Raw genomic sequence first — 19,121 nt, 5'->3', positions numbered from 1 at the left:
TTGTGTGGGACAGGCTTTGTAACTTTGTTGCTCTAAATATTTCAAATACTGACTATAAGCTTTGGCTTGTTATTTTGGTTGTTTTTATGAAAGTTACTCTGAGCAATAGCCAGCAATAGACAGCCACTGAGCAATAGCCAGTTATTAATGTCATTGAATTTGTAAACAAAACACAGAGGTGTAGTTGATGAATTACAATTCAATTGAACAATTCAAACCTAACCCGGAATCCAAAAGTGAACTGATTTAAGCTGTAAGACTGTATTATGAGGTTTCTCAACAGTGTAATCTTTAACTAACATTTGCCATTAGTGGTGCATGTAGAATTTTAAACTCAGTGATTTGATTTTGTTTGTTTACAAAATGCACATTGGGAGTCAGAGTAAACATCTCCCCCAAGGACTTGTGGTTCAACGGTAATCAAATAACTGGATGTTTTCTAATGAAGTTGTTTATCTATAATTTACCTGTAGTAGAGTACTAAGTAAAAAGCCATTAAAAGAACAATGACCACAAGGTGGCCAAAATCTGACATTACTATCTTCAGTGCTAAGTTACACAGGTGTATGCAGTGTTTGTTTTTTTTTTTTTTTTGTGGGCTAGTGGAAGTACAAATTCGGGTAAATTATAAACTTGTCTTCTTGGAGCACATGTTAGTCACTGGAACATGTACATTCAGGACTCCCTTTCGGCATTTGGCGGGCCTGTAAACTGCATTTCTGAGGTTTGGATTTCCATTGTGCAGGCTAGGCTGGATACTGGATATTTAAAGATCCCAGTGAGGGGTAGCATGTTGGCTGAGTGGTTAGCACTGTTGCCTCACAGCAAGAAGGTTATGGGTTTGCAACCTGGCCTTTCTGTGTAGAGTTTGCATGTTCTCCTTGTGCTTGTGTGGGTTTACTCTGGGTACTCTGGTTTTCTCCCACAGCCTGAAAACATGCATTTCAGGTTGATTGGTGACTCTGAATTGCCCATAGGAGTGTGTGAGAGTGTGTGTGGTTGTTTGTATTTGTGTGTCTATATGTGGTCCTGTGATGGACTGGTGACCTGTCCAGGGTGTACCCCTGCCTTCCACCCGAAAGAGAGCTGGGATAGGCTCCAGCAGATCCCTGTGACCCTGGTTAAGGAATAAGCGGGTATAGATAATGGATGGATGGATGGATCCCAGTCAGTGGAGTAAGTCTGGCTAACCCACAGCTCTTTCACCAGTAAAGCCAGGCTCCTGGGAAACTGACAGCATGAGTGAAGGATGGACATATCCTAGTTCTCCGAGCTGATGTGACAGTTTAAAATTGTTAAAAGGTTAAAGATTAAATCCCCTACCCATGCTGATAAACCGATCATAGTGGTAATTATGCAAGTCAGTTGAGGTACAGCTCAATCCTACTATTTCTGGACTAATTTGTTTGAGTTCTTTGCAGCACCAAAGAAAGCAATAAGAAGCAGTGTTGTACAGTACCAGAATACAATTTATGATTGCATTTAACCTCCTAAGACCCGAGCTTTGGTTTGGCTTGCATTTTAGATTTCTTCTAGCTATTTGGGGTTAGATGTACCCAATAAATAATGTGCTTATGTTTTGTTATTACTTTTGTTTTTGTTTGTTTATAATGCTCCAAAACTACTACTCTAAAATAGGAATGTCCTATTTGTCTGTGGGAACAGTTGGATCACACTTAACCTTTGTGAAAGACAAAGTTTTACGAAGCAAAAAAAAAAAAAAAGATGTCCACGTATGTGGACGACAGGTCACAGGAGGTTAAAACCGCAGCCTGGCAGATCACCAGTTGATGGCCAGTATCAAAATGAGTGGTTATGCTATTTCAACATTGAATTGTCCATCCATCCATCTTCTTCAAATTATCTGGGGCCGGGTCGCGGGGGCAGTAGCCTAAGCAGGGATACCCAGACTTCCTTTTCCCTGGACACTTCCTCCAGCTCTTCCGGGGGGACCCCGAGGCGTTCCCAGACCAGCTGGGAGACATAGTCCCTCCAGCGTGTCCTAGGTCTTCCCCGGGGCCTCCTCCCAGTGGGACCTACCCAGTGAGGCGCGCAGGAGGCATCTGGAACAGATACCCGAGCCACCTCAGCTGACTCCTCTCGATGCGGAGAGCAGTAGCTCTACTCCAAGCTCCTCCCGGGTGACCGAGCTACTCACCCTAGCTCTAGGGGAGCGCCCGGCCACCCTGCGACGGAAGCTCATTTCAGCCGTTTGTATCCAAGATCTTGTCCTTTCCGTCATGATCCAAAGCTCATGAAAATAGGTGAGAATAGGAACGTAGATTGATTCTTCTTCACCACAACGGACCGATACACTGACTGTCTCTCAATCTCACGTTCCATCCTTCCCTCACTCATGCACAAGACCCCTCCACCTGAGGCAGGATCTCTCCTCTGGCCTGGAGATGGTAAGCCACCTTTTTTCGGTTGAGTACCATGGCCTCGGACTTGGAGGTGCTGATTCTCATTCCAGCTGCTTCACACTCGGTTGCAAACTGCCCCAACGCACGCTGGAGGTCCTGGCTCGATGGAGCCAACAGGACAACATCATCTGCAAAAACCAGAGATGAGATCCTGTGGTCCCCGAACTGGACTCCCTCCAGCCTCTGGCTGCACCTACAAATTCTGTCCATATAAATAATGAACAGAACCAGTGACAGCCCTGCCGGAGTCCATCGTGCACTGGGAACAGGTCTCACTGACAATGCGAAACAAGCCCATGCTCCGTTTGTATAGGGACCAGATAGCCCTTAGCAAAGGGCCCCGGACCCCATACTCCTGGAGCACCTCCCACAGGATGTCGCGAGGGACTGGGTTGAATGCCTTCTCCAAGTCCACAAAGCACATGTGAACTGGTTGGGTAAACTCCCAAGAGCCCTCAAGCACCCTCGAGAGGGTATAGAGCTGGTCTAGTGTTCCATGACCGGGACGGAAACCTCATTGTTCCTCCTGGATCCAAGGTTCGATCACCGGCAGGTTCTCCTCTCCAGCACCATGGCATAGACCTTCCCAGGGAGGTTAAGGAGTTTGATCCCTCTGTAGTTGGAACACACCCTCCGGTCCCCTTTCTTACCCTTTTGGTCTGCCAAACCAGGGGTACTGTCCCCGAACGCCAAGCGGTGTTGCACAGGCATGTCAGCCATGACAGCCCAACAACATCCAGACACTTGAGTTACTTGGGGCGGATCTCATCCACCCCGATTGCTTTGCCATCGAGGAGCTGCCGAACTACCTCAGTGACCTCGCCTTGGGTGATGGATGGATCAGCCTCTGAATCCCCAGCCCTTGCCTCCTTCATGGAAGATGTTTTGGCGGGGTTAAGGAGATCCTCGAAATATTCCTTTCACCGTCTAACAATATCCCCAGTCACCGGGTTCGGGGATTGCCACCACAACAGGCACCCAAGACCTTATGGCCACAGCTCCTAGCCGCCACATCGACAATGGAGGTGGAAAACATGGTACATTCGGACTCAATATCCCCAGCCTCCCTCGGGATCTGGTAGAAGCTCTCTCGGAGGTGGGAGTTAAAGACCCCTCTGACAGAGGATTTGGCCAAACATTCCCAATCGACCCTCACCGTACATTTGGGCCTGCCAAGTCTGTCCCGCTTCCTTCTCTGCCAGCGGATCCAACTCACCACTAGGTGGTGGTCAGTTGACAGCTCTGCCCCTCTCTTCACCTGTCTGTCCAAGACATATGGCCAAAGGTCAGATGTCCTAGTGCCATGTGCACTGATGGACACCCAATATGGTGTTCGTTATGGACAAACTGTGACTAGCACAGAAGTCCAACAACAGAACACCACTCAGATCGGGGAGGCTATTCCTCCTATTCACGCCCCTACAGATTTCACTGTCGCTGCCCACGTGAGCATTGAAGTCCTCCAACAGAATAACGGAGTGCCCAGTAGGAGCACCTTTCAGCACCCCCGCAAGAGACTCCAAAAAGGCCGGGTACTCTGCACTGTGAGAGACCCGAAGGTGCAGGGAAATGCCCCTTTCATTTCGGGGGGAAAACTCCAACATGTGGCGGTTGAGCTGGGGAGCTATAAGCAAGCCCACACCAGCTCGCCGCCTCTCACCGCGAGCAACTCCAGAGTAGAAGAGAGTCCAGCCCCTCTCAAGGAGTTGGGTCCCAGAGCCAGGGCTGTGCATGGAGGCGAGCCCGACTATCTGTAGTCGGTACCGCTTGACCTCCCGCACAAGCTCAGGCTCTTCCCCCCTAGTGAGATGACATTCCATGTCCCTAGAGCCAGTTTCAGAATCCAGGGATCGGGTTGTCGAGGTCCCCGCCCTCAAGCACTGCCTGATCCACAAAGCACCCGCCCCTTATGGATCGTCCTGCGGGTGGTGGGTCCACAGAACGGCGGTCCCATGTCACTCTTTCGGGCTTTGCCCAGCTGGGCCCCATGGGGGGAGACCCAGCCACCAGGTGCTCGCCAATGGGCCCCGACCCCAGGCCTGGCTCCAGGGTGGGGCCCCAGCTTCGCTGTACCGGGCGATGTCATGGTCCTTGCTGTTTTCTTCATAGGGGGTCTGTGAACCGCTCTTGGTCTGGTCCGTCACCTAGGACCTGTTTGCCTTGGGAGACCCTGCCAGGGCCATATAGCCCTGGACAACATAGCTCCTAGGATCATTCGGGCACTCAAACTCCACCACCACAATAAGGTGTGTAATAGAGTGCTTGCTGAAAGGTTTTTCAGCATTCTTCAGCTCTACATGTGAGTTCATAGTATCCTCTTCTTCCCATACTGAACACAGAGTCTACTCTGTGCATAGATTATGTGATTTATGTCAGTTGCAACACAAGCTAACAACTTAGATGATATTATTTAGGAATTATGTAAAACCACAGTTGTAATTTATAAATATATGGACATTTGAATGGTGGCCACATTCAGGGGTGGCTCATGGGAAATATTAGATCTTGTGGCCTTTTGACCTTCAATTCCCATTGTATCCTATGACCACAAACTGGCCACAGGCTCATGTGTATACATAATTGATAATTGATGTTCCCAGATAAACTTCCAAATCAGTTAACAGGCCAGGACTCTGGGTTCTGGAACAGGGGGCCTGAGGACTCCCTGGGGGAGCAACTGCACACCTTGCCCCTTTGGTATATGATTACATAATATATAGAATATATTCCCATATGATTCTTTACATGGAACAGCCCTTTAAACTTTTGTGCATGGATCATCTTTCTTTGGGTTTTTGTTAATGAAAAATTATGTCGTTTGTCACAAGGCGTCTGACAGAAAGGAAATACTATTACAGTAAATGCATTATCTGGAAGATTATTCAGCTATCTCCAGTTTTTCATGCCTTCAGAACTGTATACTTCTTGCTGTTTTGGCTGTTGCTGGGTTTCTCTTTTGCATGTGTTTTGCCTGTTGTGGGGTATTTGCCCTTGTCAGCCACCATAGAAAGTCCTCATAAAAAACTGCCATCAATCAAAGAAGAATATATCAAAAAAACAGACAATAAAGACTGAGAAATGTAATAGCTACTGACACCTATCTGATTTATAAATGGTTGGTATATGGCTAGTGGTTAGTGCGGTTTTCTCACAGCAAGGCCAGTCAAGAGTTAGATGTGTATGGGTGCTCCAGTTTCTTTACACATTTAACTACATACTAGTTACCTGAACTCATAGCCTGGTGTGAGATTGCTGCTCACTAAATGTCTAGCGTCCGATTGACAACCTTTACTGGGCCTAACATGACAAATCTATCTCCAAGCAAGCTGGGACATGCTTAAGCCCTGCATGTTAAAAAAAGGATAATTTACTACTGAAACACTCTGAATTCAGTTGAATATGTGCTCCTTCTCAGATCTGGTTTCCAGGTAGCTAAACTAGATTGGACCACTTTTTAGGCACATATTGTGTTACCTATAGCCTAGCCCACACTAGGGTTCTCATTTTAATTATATGGCTTATGCACACCAAAGCATTACAGTTAAATGAAGTGAGCAGCATGTGCCCATGTGGTGTCTCACTCAGGATCTCCTACGCTCCAACCCCAAGAGTGGGAATTTTGACAGCACCTCTGAATCCAGTCTGTGCCACTATGTGAATTATAAAACATTTTACTGCATCTAAAAGTATGATATTTACAGAATAATCTGTGATTTAAGTCCAATATTCATTCCCCTTTTTAGTTCTGGTTTGGTCTCCACAAGTTCCTCAGGTGCTGAGCCAAAGCATACATTGAAGCACACTTTTTCTTCCTGCTGGAAGTCATTTAGTCATTAGTCATTTATCTGTGTGTGTGTTGTACAGGGTATGGATATTATTGTAAATGTATCACTTTTATAGTTTAAGAAAGGCATTTCTAAAAGTAATATATTTCAAATTACATTTTTAGCTTTTCATAAGAACGTTTATATGGATTTACACTAGTTCCAGAATATAGTCTGTTGTCTAGTCCATAAGTTAGAGTGAATGACTAAGAACTACATGTTAGTAAATAGCTCCTGATTTCTAAACTACTGCCACTTCATTACTCCCTTTTATTTACCTTACTGCAGTATTTCCAGAAACTGCTGAAAAACAGAGACAGAGACATTAAACACTAAAATAGTAACTGATTAGTGACAAAGTGAAAAACTACTACAAACTATGGTATTGGTATTACACACTTAGTTTATTCAAAGTTTGACATATTGGGTACCAAAAGATATTTACAAGAAGGTTGAAACCTCTGACATGCTTCAGCTGCAAACCATCAACGAGAGGACAATTAGTTTTGCTTAGCATGAATAATGAAAGCAGGGTAAGAAAAAGGGCAAAATCTTCCTTCCAACACCTTTAAAGTTTCCTAATTACCGTAATCTATATTGTTAAATTCATACAAAACTAGAAATGTTTAAATGACAATTTGTAGTTACTTGTAGTTACCTGAAACAGTTCTTGGCTGGACCAGTAAATTTAGAATAAAATTAAATTACAGAATTAAAAAAAGGAACTTGAATGAGCTGCTAGGCATAGATGGACTTTGTTACCTTTGAATGGAGCTAGATTAGATGTTTCCCCCAGTTTCCATTTGGTAGCCTGGTTGTAGCATACTTCTAGTAGCATGCATGACAGTGCTCACAAGCAAGAAATAAAACAAACATATTTTCCCAAAATTTTCTTAGATTTTAATTTTAGTGTTTATATCCAATCTGGCAGTCCTAATTCAGCTTTACCAAACATTGTTTAACACATGTAACTAGAGCTGTTTCACATGCACTAGATTTACAGGTATGCACTGTGGTTAGTGTATATGAGTATATGAGTTCTATTAATAACTAAATGGACTGAAAAGCATTCTTCCTTTCATGTCCTAAAATCAGCCAACAAAGCAATTCTGACGCTAACTTTGACTCATTTCACAGGTATCTTAGCTGCCTGTCTGAACCATAAAACTTCACACGATACTTACTCTGATTATTAGTTGATTGTGGAGTGAGTAATCCCTCTGCTGCTAACACTTCATTACTCATAGTGACTGAGCGCTGATTCCTGCTCAACATAGATAAAACAATTAAAATATCTTTAATGTTATTCATTGTACATGAGTTGAATGAAGGCAGGATCTGACTCAGAGAACAACAAGAGTCTGGATAAATAGTCCATGCTGATCACTGACACTACTCATTCATTCTTATTCCACAAACTTTATCTTACTGTATAGTCTGGCCCAATAAAAGACTGGTCACTGTGATCAGGACCACACAGGTTGTAATGTACTGTCTTCACAGACCTGTAGAACAATGTATATGTGTTTGGGTAGAAGTGCTTTGGTTGGATTATTTTCCCTATGGATCTATGTGGAATGGGAGCTCTAATTACAAGCCCTGTATTCTCATGCTTATATAGGTAGCTTATGAAAGACATTCCTCTGCCCCCCAACCAGTGCTGCACTCCAAACACTGTTATACCTGTGTGTTTTCTGTCAAAATACCACTGGCCTCCTGAGTAAGACCTGGCTGACAGAAAATAAATTAAACAATAAGATAAGATCTATAAATCAGCCAATAGTGAAAATTCAGTTCTTAAATGATGAATAAATGTAAAAGTAAAACTGTAACTTGGAAACTTGCTAACAATACTAAATTAAAACTGCTGTAGATTTCATGCAATATACAATAAAGAACCCCAAGATAATATGCAGGACCTGCTATATTGATATTGTGATTGGTTTTGTTGATATTGACAAATTTGCAATTTACTGCAATTTGATTAACCACAAACCAAATAACACAAAGTAAACCTGAGACCCTTTACAGAAAGGTGTGCAGAAATGAGACCCTGGGATAATTGCTCGCTTTGCTCTGGTTAGTAGTTCAATCTTGCAAATACCTGTCTCTTATAGCTTTTGTTTAAATAAAAAGACAGGCCTCTGTAGACTTCTGACCTGCTAACTTCAAATGAATTAAACAACAGTTATGCAGCCCTGTTCATCATGTGCTTGTGGACCTCTGGCTTCCACTCCTGGGACCCTGCAAATCCCTAAAGCACAGCATGGGAACCAGTGTGAGATTGCATCCTTGAAGAGGCACTGAGCCCTCTGGCATCACTGAAGCACCAAACATCAACGTCAAGCATCAAACCAGTACAAATAACCACAGAAATGTTTGAATTGCCTAAAAAAACAAAAGGATGAGTGAAGTGAAAATGAAACAGTGCAAATGACTGCATTTCAGACAAAGAGGGTCAAACATGAAAAAAGGGCCAGCATTCTAACGAAAATGCTAATTGATAAATGCAAAGTCTGTGTGTTGTATGATTAACAGTTCTTAAATGTTTCTCAGTTATTGAAAAAATTTAAAGGCTATTTCTACTGATACTAATCCATCCATCCATCCATTTTCTATACCTGCTTATTCCTTAACCAGGGTCACAGGGATCTGCTGGAGCCTATCCCAGCTCTCTTTCAGGTGGAAGACAGGGAAGACCTTGGAAGAGGTCACCAGTCCATCACAGAGCCACATATAGACACAGAGACAAACAACCACACACACTCACACACACTCCTATGGACAATTTAGAGTCACCAATCAACCTAACATGCATGTTTTTGGACTGTGGGAGGAAACTGGAGTGCCCGGAGTAAACCAACGCAAGCACGGGGAGAACATGCAAACTCCACACAGAAAGGCTGGGTTGGAAACCCAGGACCTTCTCGCTGTGAGGCAAGAGTTCTAACCACTCATCCACTGTGCTGCCATACTGATACTAATGATAACTGTATTTTACTTCTATTAATGTAGCTTATTAAATGAAACTTTGTTTTGTAGCAACATCTTAGTACTTACATCATAAAACTGAATTTTGCATCATGTATCTTCAAAAACTTGAATTATGCTATTGTATGTATGTAGCAGATTACGTTGTTTGATTATGGTTTCATTGTAGCTCCTACTGAGCTGCAATATTTGAATTGAAAGATTGTTATAATTGCCTAGAATACTTTTATTTTGAAAGCTGCAACTGGAAGCCTGTGTGTTATTGTGGCTGACTTGCCACCAGGCGGTTGGCTCAATAAACCTGAGTCTGCCAAGGGAGGCAAACAGAATCACAGCAGCAGCTCTCCAGACTGTGGCTGCTGCCTGAGCCCTGCCTTCACACTAACACTAAAGCAAACCAGTAGACGCTCTGGAGTTTCTGAGGTTCACATCCTCCTGCTCAAACTTTTGATTTTTTAAAAATATCATTATTTTTTAATTATAATTTTGAATGCTTTGTCTGTGATGGCTATATTGTCATCTGTTGATGTGGGAGTTTTGTTTCTTGTTGTGCTGGCAGCAGCTATGGTACATGGTGAGTACAACTGTGCATGTATTTATTATTATTGTGTGGCTTTAGTGAATGAATAGTGTTCTCATTAACAGGTCATTGCACAAGCTGTTGGCCCACTGACTGTATTTGAAAATATTGGGATGGAGAACAGGTGAATCAGAACATGCAGTTAACGTAAATTAAAGTAAGAACTGTTAATTGCAATTTTAATATACAGTTAATGAGCATACTCAGCAAATAATAGATCAAAATTCACTTTGCATATTGCAAATACACCATAAAACTATCATAAAAGTGAAACTCTGAATGTCTTTTAGGTGTTCACTTTTATTTTTATTATGCATTTGCACTACCAGTCAAAGGTTTGGACACACTTTCCCAGAGAACTGAATGAGAAAGTGTATCGACTGTATTGACTGTTAGAGCACCTGTGGACACACTCTATGTCCCCACAGAGGTATAGACCAGGCAAGATTAGTTTCTGGCCAAACCTCTCAAATGCTTTTTGAATTGCTGTGATAATTCTTCAGCAATACCATTTATAGGGACTACTGTAAGAATACCATAGGAGGTGAAAGGAAGTTCACTTCTCAAATTGCTATTCTCTTGCAGGTTTGTCATCCAGCAAAGATGTGAGTCAGAAGGCGGAGGTGGCAGCAGTGAAGCTGAGCCTGCCCCTGCCTGGCAGTATGGACACCTTTGACAAGGTTGCTCCACACACTGAGGCGAAGCTCTGCTCCACCTGTGACTCTCTGAGGGGCCGTGGGCGTGCAAAAAGGTGCACGTGTTACACTTACAAAGACAAGGAGTGTGTGTACTACTGCCACTTGGACATCATCTGGATCAACACACCAGAGTAAGAGTCGCTCTCCAAATGTCCTTGTGTGTCAGTGTTTAAGTGATTTTGGATGCTCCTGCATGTGTTTGTGCTGTTCACGGGTTTCTAGTGACATCACTGTCTATACTGTGCTGTACAACTTGAAGCAGCTTATGCAGTGTCTGATGATGATCTGATGATGTCTTTAATTGTTCACTCTGGTCACATCTCACTTGAAGCCAAATGTCTGTCTTTTCCTATCAGTAGACTGTAAGTGCTGAAGAGCTATCCATCCCATTATTACAGGAATAGAAGGCACAAATATGTGGGTAGAGGAAGCCTCAAACTCCATCATAAAGAAACATTCCTAATTTTTAAAGGCTGAGCCGCAAAAACAAACCACGCTTTTTCTTCATATGCCAGTAATTCCGGAGAACGTAAAGATTTGATGTAATCTGAAGCGATCTAGATCTTGAGCTCACAGGTATTTTAATTCCACTGAGGATTGCTGACAGGGGCCAACAGGCAGGGAGGGGTCCACATTTTGGTCATCTCATACAGTTTCATTAGTATGGGGAAAATATGATACCCAATAGAAGACCTTATGAATGCCCAATGACAGTGTAAAACATTCATCAATGTCCAGACTCCATCTGCCTTCTGTCTCTCCTAATTTTTGGGGTTGTCTTGCTTCAGATAAAAGAAGAAATGTTTTTGTATAAAGACATTAGATAACCTTAGCAAGGATTTTTTTAAAGTTAGCTTGTAGTTTTTAGCACTTTACAGCCATGTGGGGAGAAGACAACAAGATCTCATAGCAGGGCCGTTCTGATGTGTACTATGTGAATGCTGTTAGATGTGGATTATTACAAATTGATCTTTGTAGTTTTGAGATAATTTCTTCTATTTCTAATAACATTGTACTCACCACATTAATTACTGTGATCTGGTAACACAGCAACATCACCACAATATAATCACGTTGGGCAAGAGACATGAGCATTCAGACAAAATGACAGGAAAGTGGTTTAGTTGCTAAAAGTGGTTTAGAAAATGAAATATCTAAAATGGATGACTACTTGTGGAAAATAGCAGGCTGGATTTTTGGGGTGTTAAAAGGTTTATGTAACCTGAGGTACATTTAACAGTTGACCATGAAAACATTTAAAACATGTGTGAAAGCTGCTTGGTGTGGCATTTTCACATCATGTTCAGTGTGCATAGTGCCATGGAGCGTGAGGCAGCCCGGGGGGACTGGAGGAAAGTTTTTTATAGTCAAGCATCACATAGCATAAGAATACACCTCAGGACTAAAGCTGGGGGTCTTGAGTGATAATAATGAAATGTGATGTTTTGCTTATGACATAGGTTGCTTTATCAGATTTAACTAGTGGCAGGGATGAACTTCTTTGCTATTCACTTAAGCTTTTATGTTTGTTTTTTTTATTTATATACCTAGCAATATATATTAAAATATAGTGAACCAAAGGATTACATGCATACCTACAAAAAGAGCCTTCCCTGCTCATGCTTTATTGGCTGTAGTTTATGATTATCTGCCTAAAAGTGGGATTGTATCATAGAAAGCTTGTCCTTCATTGATGCATCAGTTTATTGGAAAAGTTCAGTTTAGTAGGTATACCTTTATACTCTATGGATACAGAGCTCCAAATATAATAGCATATATATATCATATTATGAAATAACCAATAATTTAAATAAATATACACAATTATAAAATATGACCATCAAACTGTCTTGCAATGTTGCCATCCGCCTCTTTAAATTCCAGTTTGTGCTTCCTGCCAGAAACAACTAATATATAGATAATATGTTTGCTCGCTCACCCTGCACAATTCCGAGAAGAATGGTGGAAGAAGGCCAATGGTAATTTTGCTTTGTTGTTGCAGCCAGCACCTGGGTGACAATGCTGAATATCCAGTACTATCAGGCAGCCAATTACATTACTGGCCCCACCCCCCTTGATTGACAGAGAGTCATTCTGCTGAAAACAGCATTATGAAATAAAAAGAACACTGGGGAAAACAGCATTGTGAAATAAAAGCCAACACTGGAAACTTACATTTTGAAATAAAAACTGCTGGAATTTAAAAGTGTGTGTTGCAAAGAACTTTACTATGAAAACAAGCAGGATGAAATAAAATTTTAAAATATAATGAAAATGTCATAATGACCTGAATTGTAAAGATGTTTCATTATTTTTCAATTTAATGGTCATATTAGAAGATTGTATAAATTTATTCAAATAATTAGTTATTACATAATATTCTATTTATATATTTAATTACGATAAGAAGAAGAACTTTAATTTGTCCCACGGTGGGGAAATTATCACAGCAGAAAAGGATAAGGCACTAGATAAAAATAAGTAAATTAAAAATGGAAAAAGGAAAAAAACTAAACAAAACAAGGTTTACAATTAAATGTAATAAAAATAGGAAAGTGGATCTACTGGGGGTTTACTGGGAGCAGTGCTGGTTGTACAGTCTGATAGCAGCAGGAAGGAAAAACCTGTGATAGCACTCGGTCACACACTTGGGATGAAGCACTCCATTACTGTTAGAGCTGCCCAGTGCTCATGCTGCCAGAGTCTCATGCATGGGGTCAGAGTTATTCTCTAGCAGAGATGTTTCTGTCTCCCACCACCTGCACTTGGTCTAGGGGACTTCCCAGTAAAGAGCTGGCCCTCTTTATCAGTTTGTCTAGTCTCTGCCTGAAATACTGCTGCCAAAGCAGACCACTCCATGAAAAATGGCTGATGCCACTACTGTGTCCAAGAAGATCCATAGGATTGTCTCCTTGACTCCAAATGACCTTAGTCTTCTCAGCAGGTAGACCCTGCTCTCACCTTTCTTAGAGAGTACATCACACCAGTCCAGTTTATTGTTAAGGTGAACACCCAGGTACTTAGAAGAGTACACTCTCTCAATGTCCATTCCCTGGATGTTCACTGTAGTTGTTTGAGGTGTGTCTGCACCTGTGGAACTCCAACCAGCTCTTTGGTCTTCCCCATACTGATTTAAGGGGGTTTCTCAGACACCAGTCCACAAAGTCCTGGATCACTTCTCTCTACTCCCTGTCATCCTTGTCTGAGATGAAGCCAACAATCGCAGAGTCGTCAGAGAACTTTTGCAGAAAACATTTCAGTAAGCTGTACATGAAGTCTGCAGTGTACAGAGTAAAGAGGAAAAGTGCTAAAAATGTTCCCTGTGGGGCCCCTGCATTTCAAGCTACCATGTCAGACACACAATATATACTCCCAGATTGTGGTTGGTGAGGTAGTCCAGATTCCAGTCTGATAAATGGAAGTCCACCCCCATTTGCTCCAGCTTGTCCCTCAGGAGCCTGTATGGTACTGAGGGCAAAGAATATGATCCTCAGAGTGCTTCTCCAGGTGAGAAAGTGATCTGTGGAGGACGTAGATGACTGCATCATCCACCCCAATGCCAGGCTGGTAGGCAAACTGAAAGGGGTCCATAGATGAGCTCACCAGAGGATGGAGATGGACAAGAACCAGCCTCTGGCACATTTTGTAGCTCTATATATGGAATCCAATAACAGTTATGCAATAAACCCTACCATTGCAACTGTAGATTATGAAGATTGCAGTCTTTAATGGTGTTTTACTGGACTGCATTATACTACTGTTTCCTATATTGCATTTGACATAACTGGTATTTGACACAGTTGATCATGATGTGCTGCTTGATAGACTAGAAACGTGGGTGGGAGTTACTGGCACAGTGTTAAATTGGCTAAAATCTTACTTACAAGAGTCTGAGCGAACAAAAATGAAATGTGGGGTTCCTCAAGGGTCTAATTCTTGTTCCTCTCTTATTCAATATCTGCATGCTGCCCCTTGCTCAGATTATAGAATAGTACAACATTGACTACCATACCTATGCAGATGACACCCAACTTTATATATCAGTATCATCTCATGATTATAGTCCTCTAATTTCATTATGTGAGTGTATTAATCAAGTCAAAGAATGGATGTGCCAGAATTTTCTCCAGCTCAATACAGACAAAACAGAAGTGATTGTTTTTGGCCCCAAAAATGAAAGGTCAAAGGTCATTGCTCACCTTGACTCCATGTCATTGAAAGCTACAAATCAAGCCAGAAACCTTGGTGTAATCATTGACTCAGACCTGAATTTTAACAACAACATAAAATCCATCACTATATCTTCCTATTACCACCTGAAAAACATTGCTAGAATAAAAGGTTTTCTGTCTAAACAAGATGCAGAAAAACTTGTTCATGCATTTATCTTCAGTAGGTTAGATTATTGTAATGGCTTGTTTACAGGTCTTAGCAAAACGTCAATCAGGCAGCTGCAGCTAATCCAGAATGCTGCTGCCAGCGTCCTTACAAACACCAAGAAACTGGACCATATCACACCAGTTCTTAGATCACTACACTGGCTTCCCGTTAGTCAAAGGATAGATTTTAAAATCTTATTGCCAGTTTATAAAGCACTAAATGGTTGTGGACCAAAATATATTCAAGATATATTAGTTCCCTATGAGGTTTCCAGACCCCTCAGGTCATCTGGGACAGGTCTACTGTGTGTTCCCAGAACCAGAACCAAACACAGTGAAGCAGCATTCAGTCACTATGCTCCTCACTTGTGGAACAAACTTCCTAAACACCTGAGGTCTGCTCAAACTGTCAGCTCATTCAAATCAGGACTGAAAAGACTGTTGTTTACTGCTGCCTTCAAATAATTGTTCATCTTTGTTTTCTTAATGTGCTTTTATGTTTTATTTTAATTTACTTTATTTGATTTAAATTTATTTTATGTTAAATGTCTTTGTTTTTAGATGCTCTTTTCAATGCTTTTATGTATGTATCTGTTTTAGGCACACTGTACCATATGGTATGTCCAGCTACCGGGGTTCCCTGCGTATGAGGCGCTCACCTGGGACTAAGCAGGGGAAGGGTGGGATGGAGACCCAGCGCTGTGTGTGTACACTGGAGACAGACTCTGACTGCAGCAGCTTTTGCATGGACAGGTAACTGTGCCACAGAAAATGAACAGAATCAAATCTTTAGCACCAATTTCCACAAGTGCTGTTTTCATAATAAATGTTACCAAAAAGAAGAGACACCAAAGGAAAATTACATTTTTAACCATATCATTGTATACTATTTAATAGGCCTACACCACAGCCACTTATAGAGGTGTGTATTAAAATCAAATCAAACTGTTGAACTGCATTGATATATTGCTCTATACCATTGATGCCTATTGTTGAAACTACAATGCTATGAAGTCAGAACAGGGAACTTTGGCACTGAAAAATCAAACTTGACACTGAAAACATAATCAGAACTGAAAAAAAAAACATTGTTATTGAAACATTGTGCTGAAAAGCATTGAAAAAAGTGTTAATACTGAAGGATTACTGAAGTAATGCTAAGCTCTGTCTCTGTCCTGTTGAGCTGAAACTATTTGATGATGTTCACAGCAAAGCAGTTCATAGAGTGAACGTCGAGGCATGAGCTGTACTATTCATACTTTAATATTGAATTTGTATGCAGACATGTAGTAACTGTATCAATACTTTTTTCAGTGACAATGTTTTTCTTTTCAGCACAAATGCTTCAGTGCCAATGTTTTATTTTTCACTTCCGATTATATTTTCAGTGCCAAAGTTCAACTGTCACTGCACTCGCTCCATACATCATAATGTCAAGATCAACTCATAAGCTGCATCTGTCGGTGAATTAACAGATTGGCAGATGAAGATTTAAACATGGCCACCATTTTATCATCAGATTAGGGCCTATAGTATACATACCATACATACACTTCAGCCTGAGTTGTCCCATCATAGAAAATATTGCAAAGTATTGGCACAAAGGTCCACTTTGTGATTCAGGGTGGCCTTTACTCAAATTATATTTACTCAAATTATCAGTTCATTTAGTGACACCTGATTAAATGTAGCCTTAAACATCTATGTGTGTTTCTTTCCAGCAGCCAGAGGAGGCAGCCACCAGCAGTGCCCAGAATAGACAAGAGGACAGCAAATCTGTACAGTAGGACTGCTAGGAAATGAAGTGTTATGCTCAGAAAGTGACACACAGTACATTGTCTATACATAACACATCCTCTTGTTTGGAACAGTAGCAGTTATTTCTATAACAGTATAGACTTCTCTAGATGGACACATCTATAGTGTGCTCAATGTCTTATGATCAGACTGCTGGATGAATAACTGCAAAGCTGCTTGAACACTGAAAGCAAGGGGTAACAGCATGGATGCTAATGGAGTGCATGCCACCCCAGCCCCTTCTAGCAGTGCGTTCTACATGTGTGGATGTTTTTCATTATCCTCTCACAACTGAGTATGGCTTATATAGTCAGTTTGTGTAAGCCATAAACGACTTTGGTAGATGTGCTGCACACACATGTTCATGCTGTATCATATGAAGTCAACCTCAAGAGCTGCTGCCATCAGACTCCACTATTTCAACCCATTTTATTAAAACATTGCTACTAGAAACAAAGATTTTTGGAACAGAAGGAATAGTTAGCAAAAATGAGCAGCATTTCTTCTTCGTCAAGCTGAATCATACCAAAGTCTTGTGTATATGAAATGTGTTTCTAAATATATATATCAACTATAAATTATATTTTCTCACAATACCTACAGTATACAATATGTTTTATAAATATGTATAATGAGATGTTGTATATAAAATTATATATGTGATAATGGTAAGTTTTTTATGATAAAGAACCCAGCCAAGTAAAAAATAACTGCATCATTTTGTGATATATTTGTGGAATATCTTATTATTGGGCTTTCAATTAATTCTTCAATCAACTGACCATGGAAGGAAAGATGGAAGCAAGACATGGTTTTCTGTTACCAAAATACACGATGGAATGTGCCAAGAAATAGATGAGCCTTCATATGGACGCTCCCTATCTAGACTGCCGTCATGTGACCCCAAAGAGGGGGTTATCAGGCCATGCTTCAAAGCCCGTTGACAAGATCGTGCTCTAACCTTTCCTATCCTAAACCTGGTTGCATAATGTATCCTATGTTACTTTCCGCCCTCTCGTCACTAACCTACTATTGCTATAGCTCCTACTATTGCTATAGCTTTCATTACTGCAAAATACACAAGCCCCACAGAGCCTCAGTGTAGGTGTAAGAGAGCAGGCAAGTCTACAGGGTCATCAGGGGGGCACCCTTTCAATAATGTTGTTTCATTGAGTTGGGTCCTCGACACTGAGAAGGCTCAACAGTGTATTCCAGGGTCCCAGAATCCCTTTCCCTCTTTGCCTGCACCCACACACCCAAATCTGAGCCTACCTTAGAGTCTCCTTAGAAAAAGGAAAGAGAAGCTAACAAAATATGCTTAACCTGACACTATTAAATAAACATTGCCACTGGCTTGGACAGTCCACTCAGCAGAAACTAAGCTGATAGTTGGTACCATTAAATAACACTAACTATTGTTGCCAGCTTGGACAGCTCACTCAGCAGCAGAACAAACTAATATAGAAGCAGAAACTAACCTCAAAGGCCTCTGGCCTGTATTATGCACCATACCTTGCTAGCCCGAAACATTGCTAGCCAAACACCACACATTTGCTACAACTAAAATTCACCTATCATTGGTGGAACTAAGATGCTGGATAGAAAGTGCCTTCTCAACAGTCCAGAAAAAAAGACACTTTAGGTCCTCCTACCCATTTATTTACATTTTGAGGAGATAGTACATCACAGGTTGCACCTATAATAAATCTAATCCTACTTGCCACCATGTCTCACACATCTGTTCATCTTAATTTCTTTCTTTCTACACTTTCCCAGTTCATCCACTGTCCCTGCTGTACCTGTGAAACTGCCTCTTCCTGTCTCCTCCCCTCCTCAACAACTATCGTTCTCCTGTCAGCTGCTGATGTTTCACTCAGAGTAACCAGTGATGTATTTAGACCAAATCCATAGTGACCATACTGTACATGCCCTGCAATATCCCTATGTCTAAGAGCCTACAACACTGCCTTTTCTGGGTTCCACTTCCTCCCTGCTGAGACTGTTGGTTCTGTGGTCCATACTGCCACATCTCTAGACTCTGACAAAGTCATCTCCAGTCTAACCTTTGCACATTTAAACTCCTCTCTTAAACTTGTTTTGGGGAGCTTAAAAATCCCTTTACCATACAGGCTACTACTTAGGCAGCGGGGAGCTCCCAGCCACTAATGTAGGCACTGAATGTTTTCTGTAGCTTCTCTACCTTTTGAAATGGGCACATCCTAAACTGTTAGGGGCCATAACAACCATGGTAGAAGACTGAACTGTAGGCACCAATTTGAGTTTGATACCTCTACACTACATACTACACTAGTCTTCTACACTATCTGTAGTTTTTTATGTGTTGTATGCGCTAATGGATTAATGCTTTTCACTGTTATTGCAAGAAGTAGCGTGGCCTTTATGAAATGAGGCAGAAGTGTGGAGATCAG

The 19,121-nt window shown here is 41.5% G+C and overlaps 1 protein-coding gene across 1 annotated transcript; it reads left to right on the top strand.

The window, feature by feature from the left end:
* The first annotated feature begins 9,567 nt into the window (after positions 1-9,567).
* On the top strand, positions 9,568-17,234 carry LOC113130651 (endothelin-3). The gene is made up of 4 exons (XM_026307440.1): positions 9,568-9,812; positions 10,404-10,647; positions 15,496-15,648; positions 16,617-17,234. The coding sequence occupies exons 1-4, from the start codon at positions 9,743-9,745 to the stop codon at positions 16,696-16,698; spliced, it is 549 nt and encodes a 182-aa protein (XP_026163225.1). The 5' UTR covers positions 9,568-9,742; the 3' UTR covers positions 16,699-17,234.
* Positions 17,235-19,121: the final 1,887 nt, after the last annotated feature.

This window comes from Mastacembelus armatus, chromosome 5 (genome assembly GCF_900324485.2).
Source record: "Mastacembelus armatus chromosome 5, fMasArm1.2, whole genome shotgun sequence".
In the NCBI taxonomy this organism is placed as follows: Eukaryota; Metazoa; Chordata; class Actinopteri; order Synbranchiformes; family Mastacembelidae; genus Mastacembelus; species Mastacembelus armatus.
Note: the sequence above shows the minus strand (reverse complement) of the source record. Positions and strands in the feature narration are given on the sequence as shown.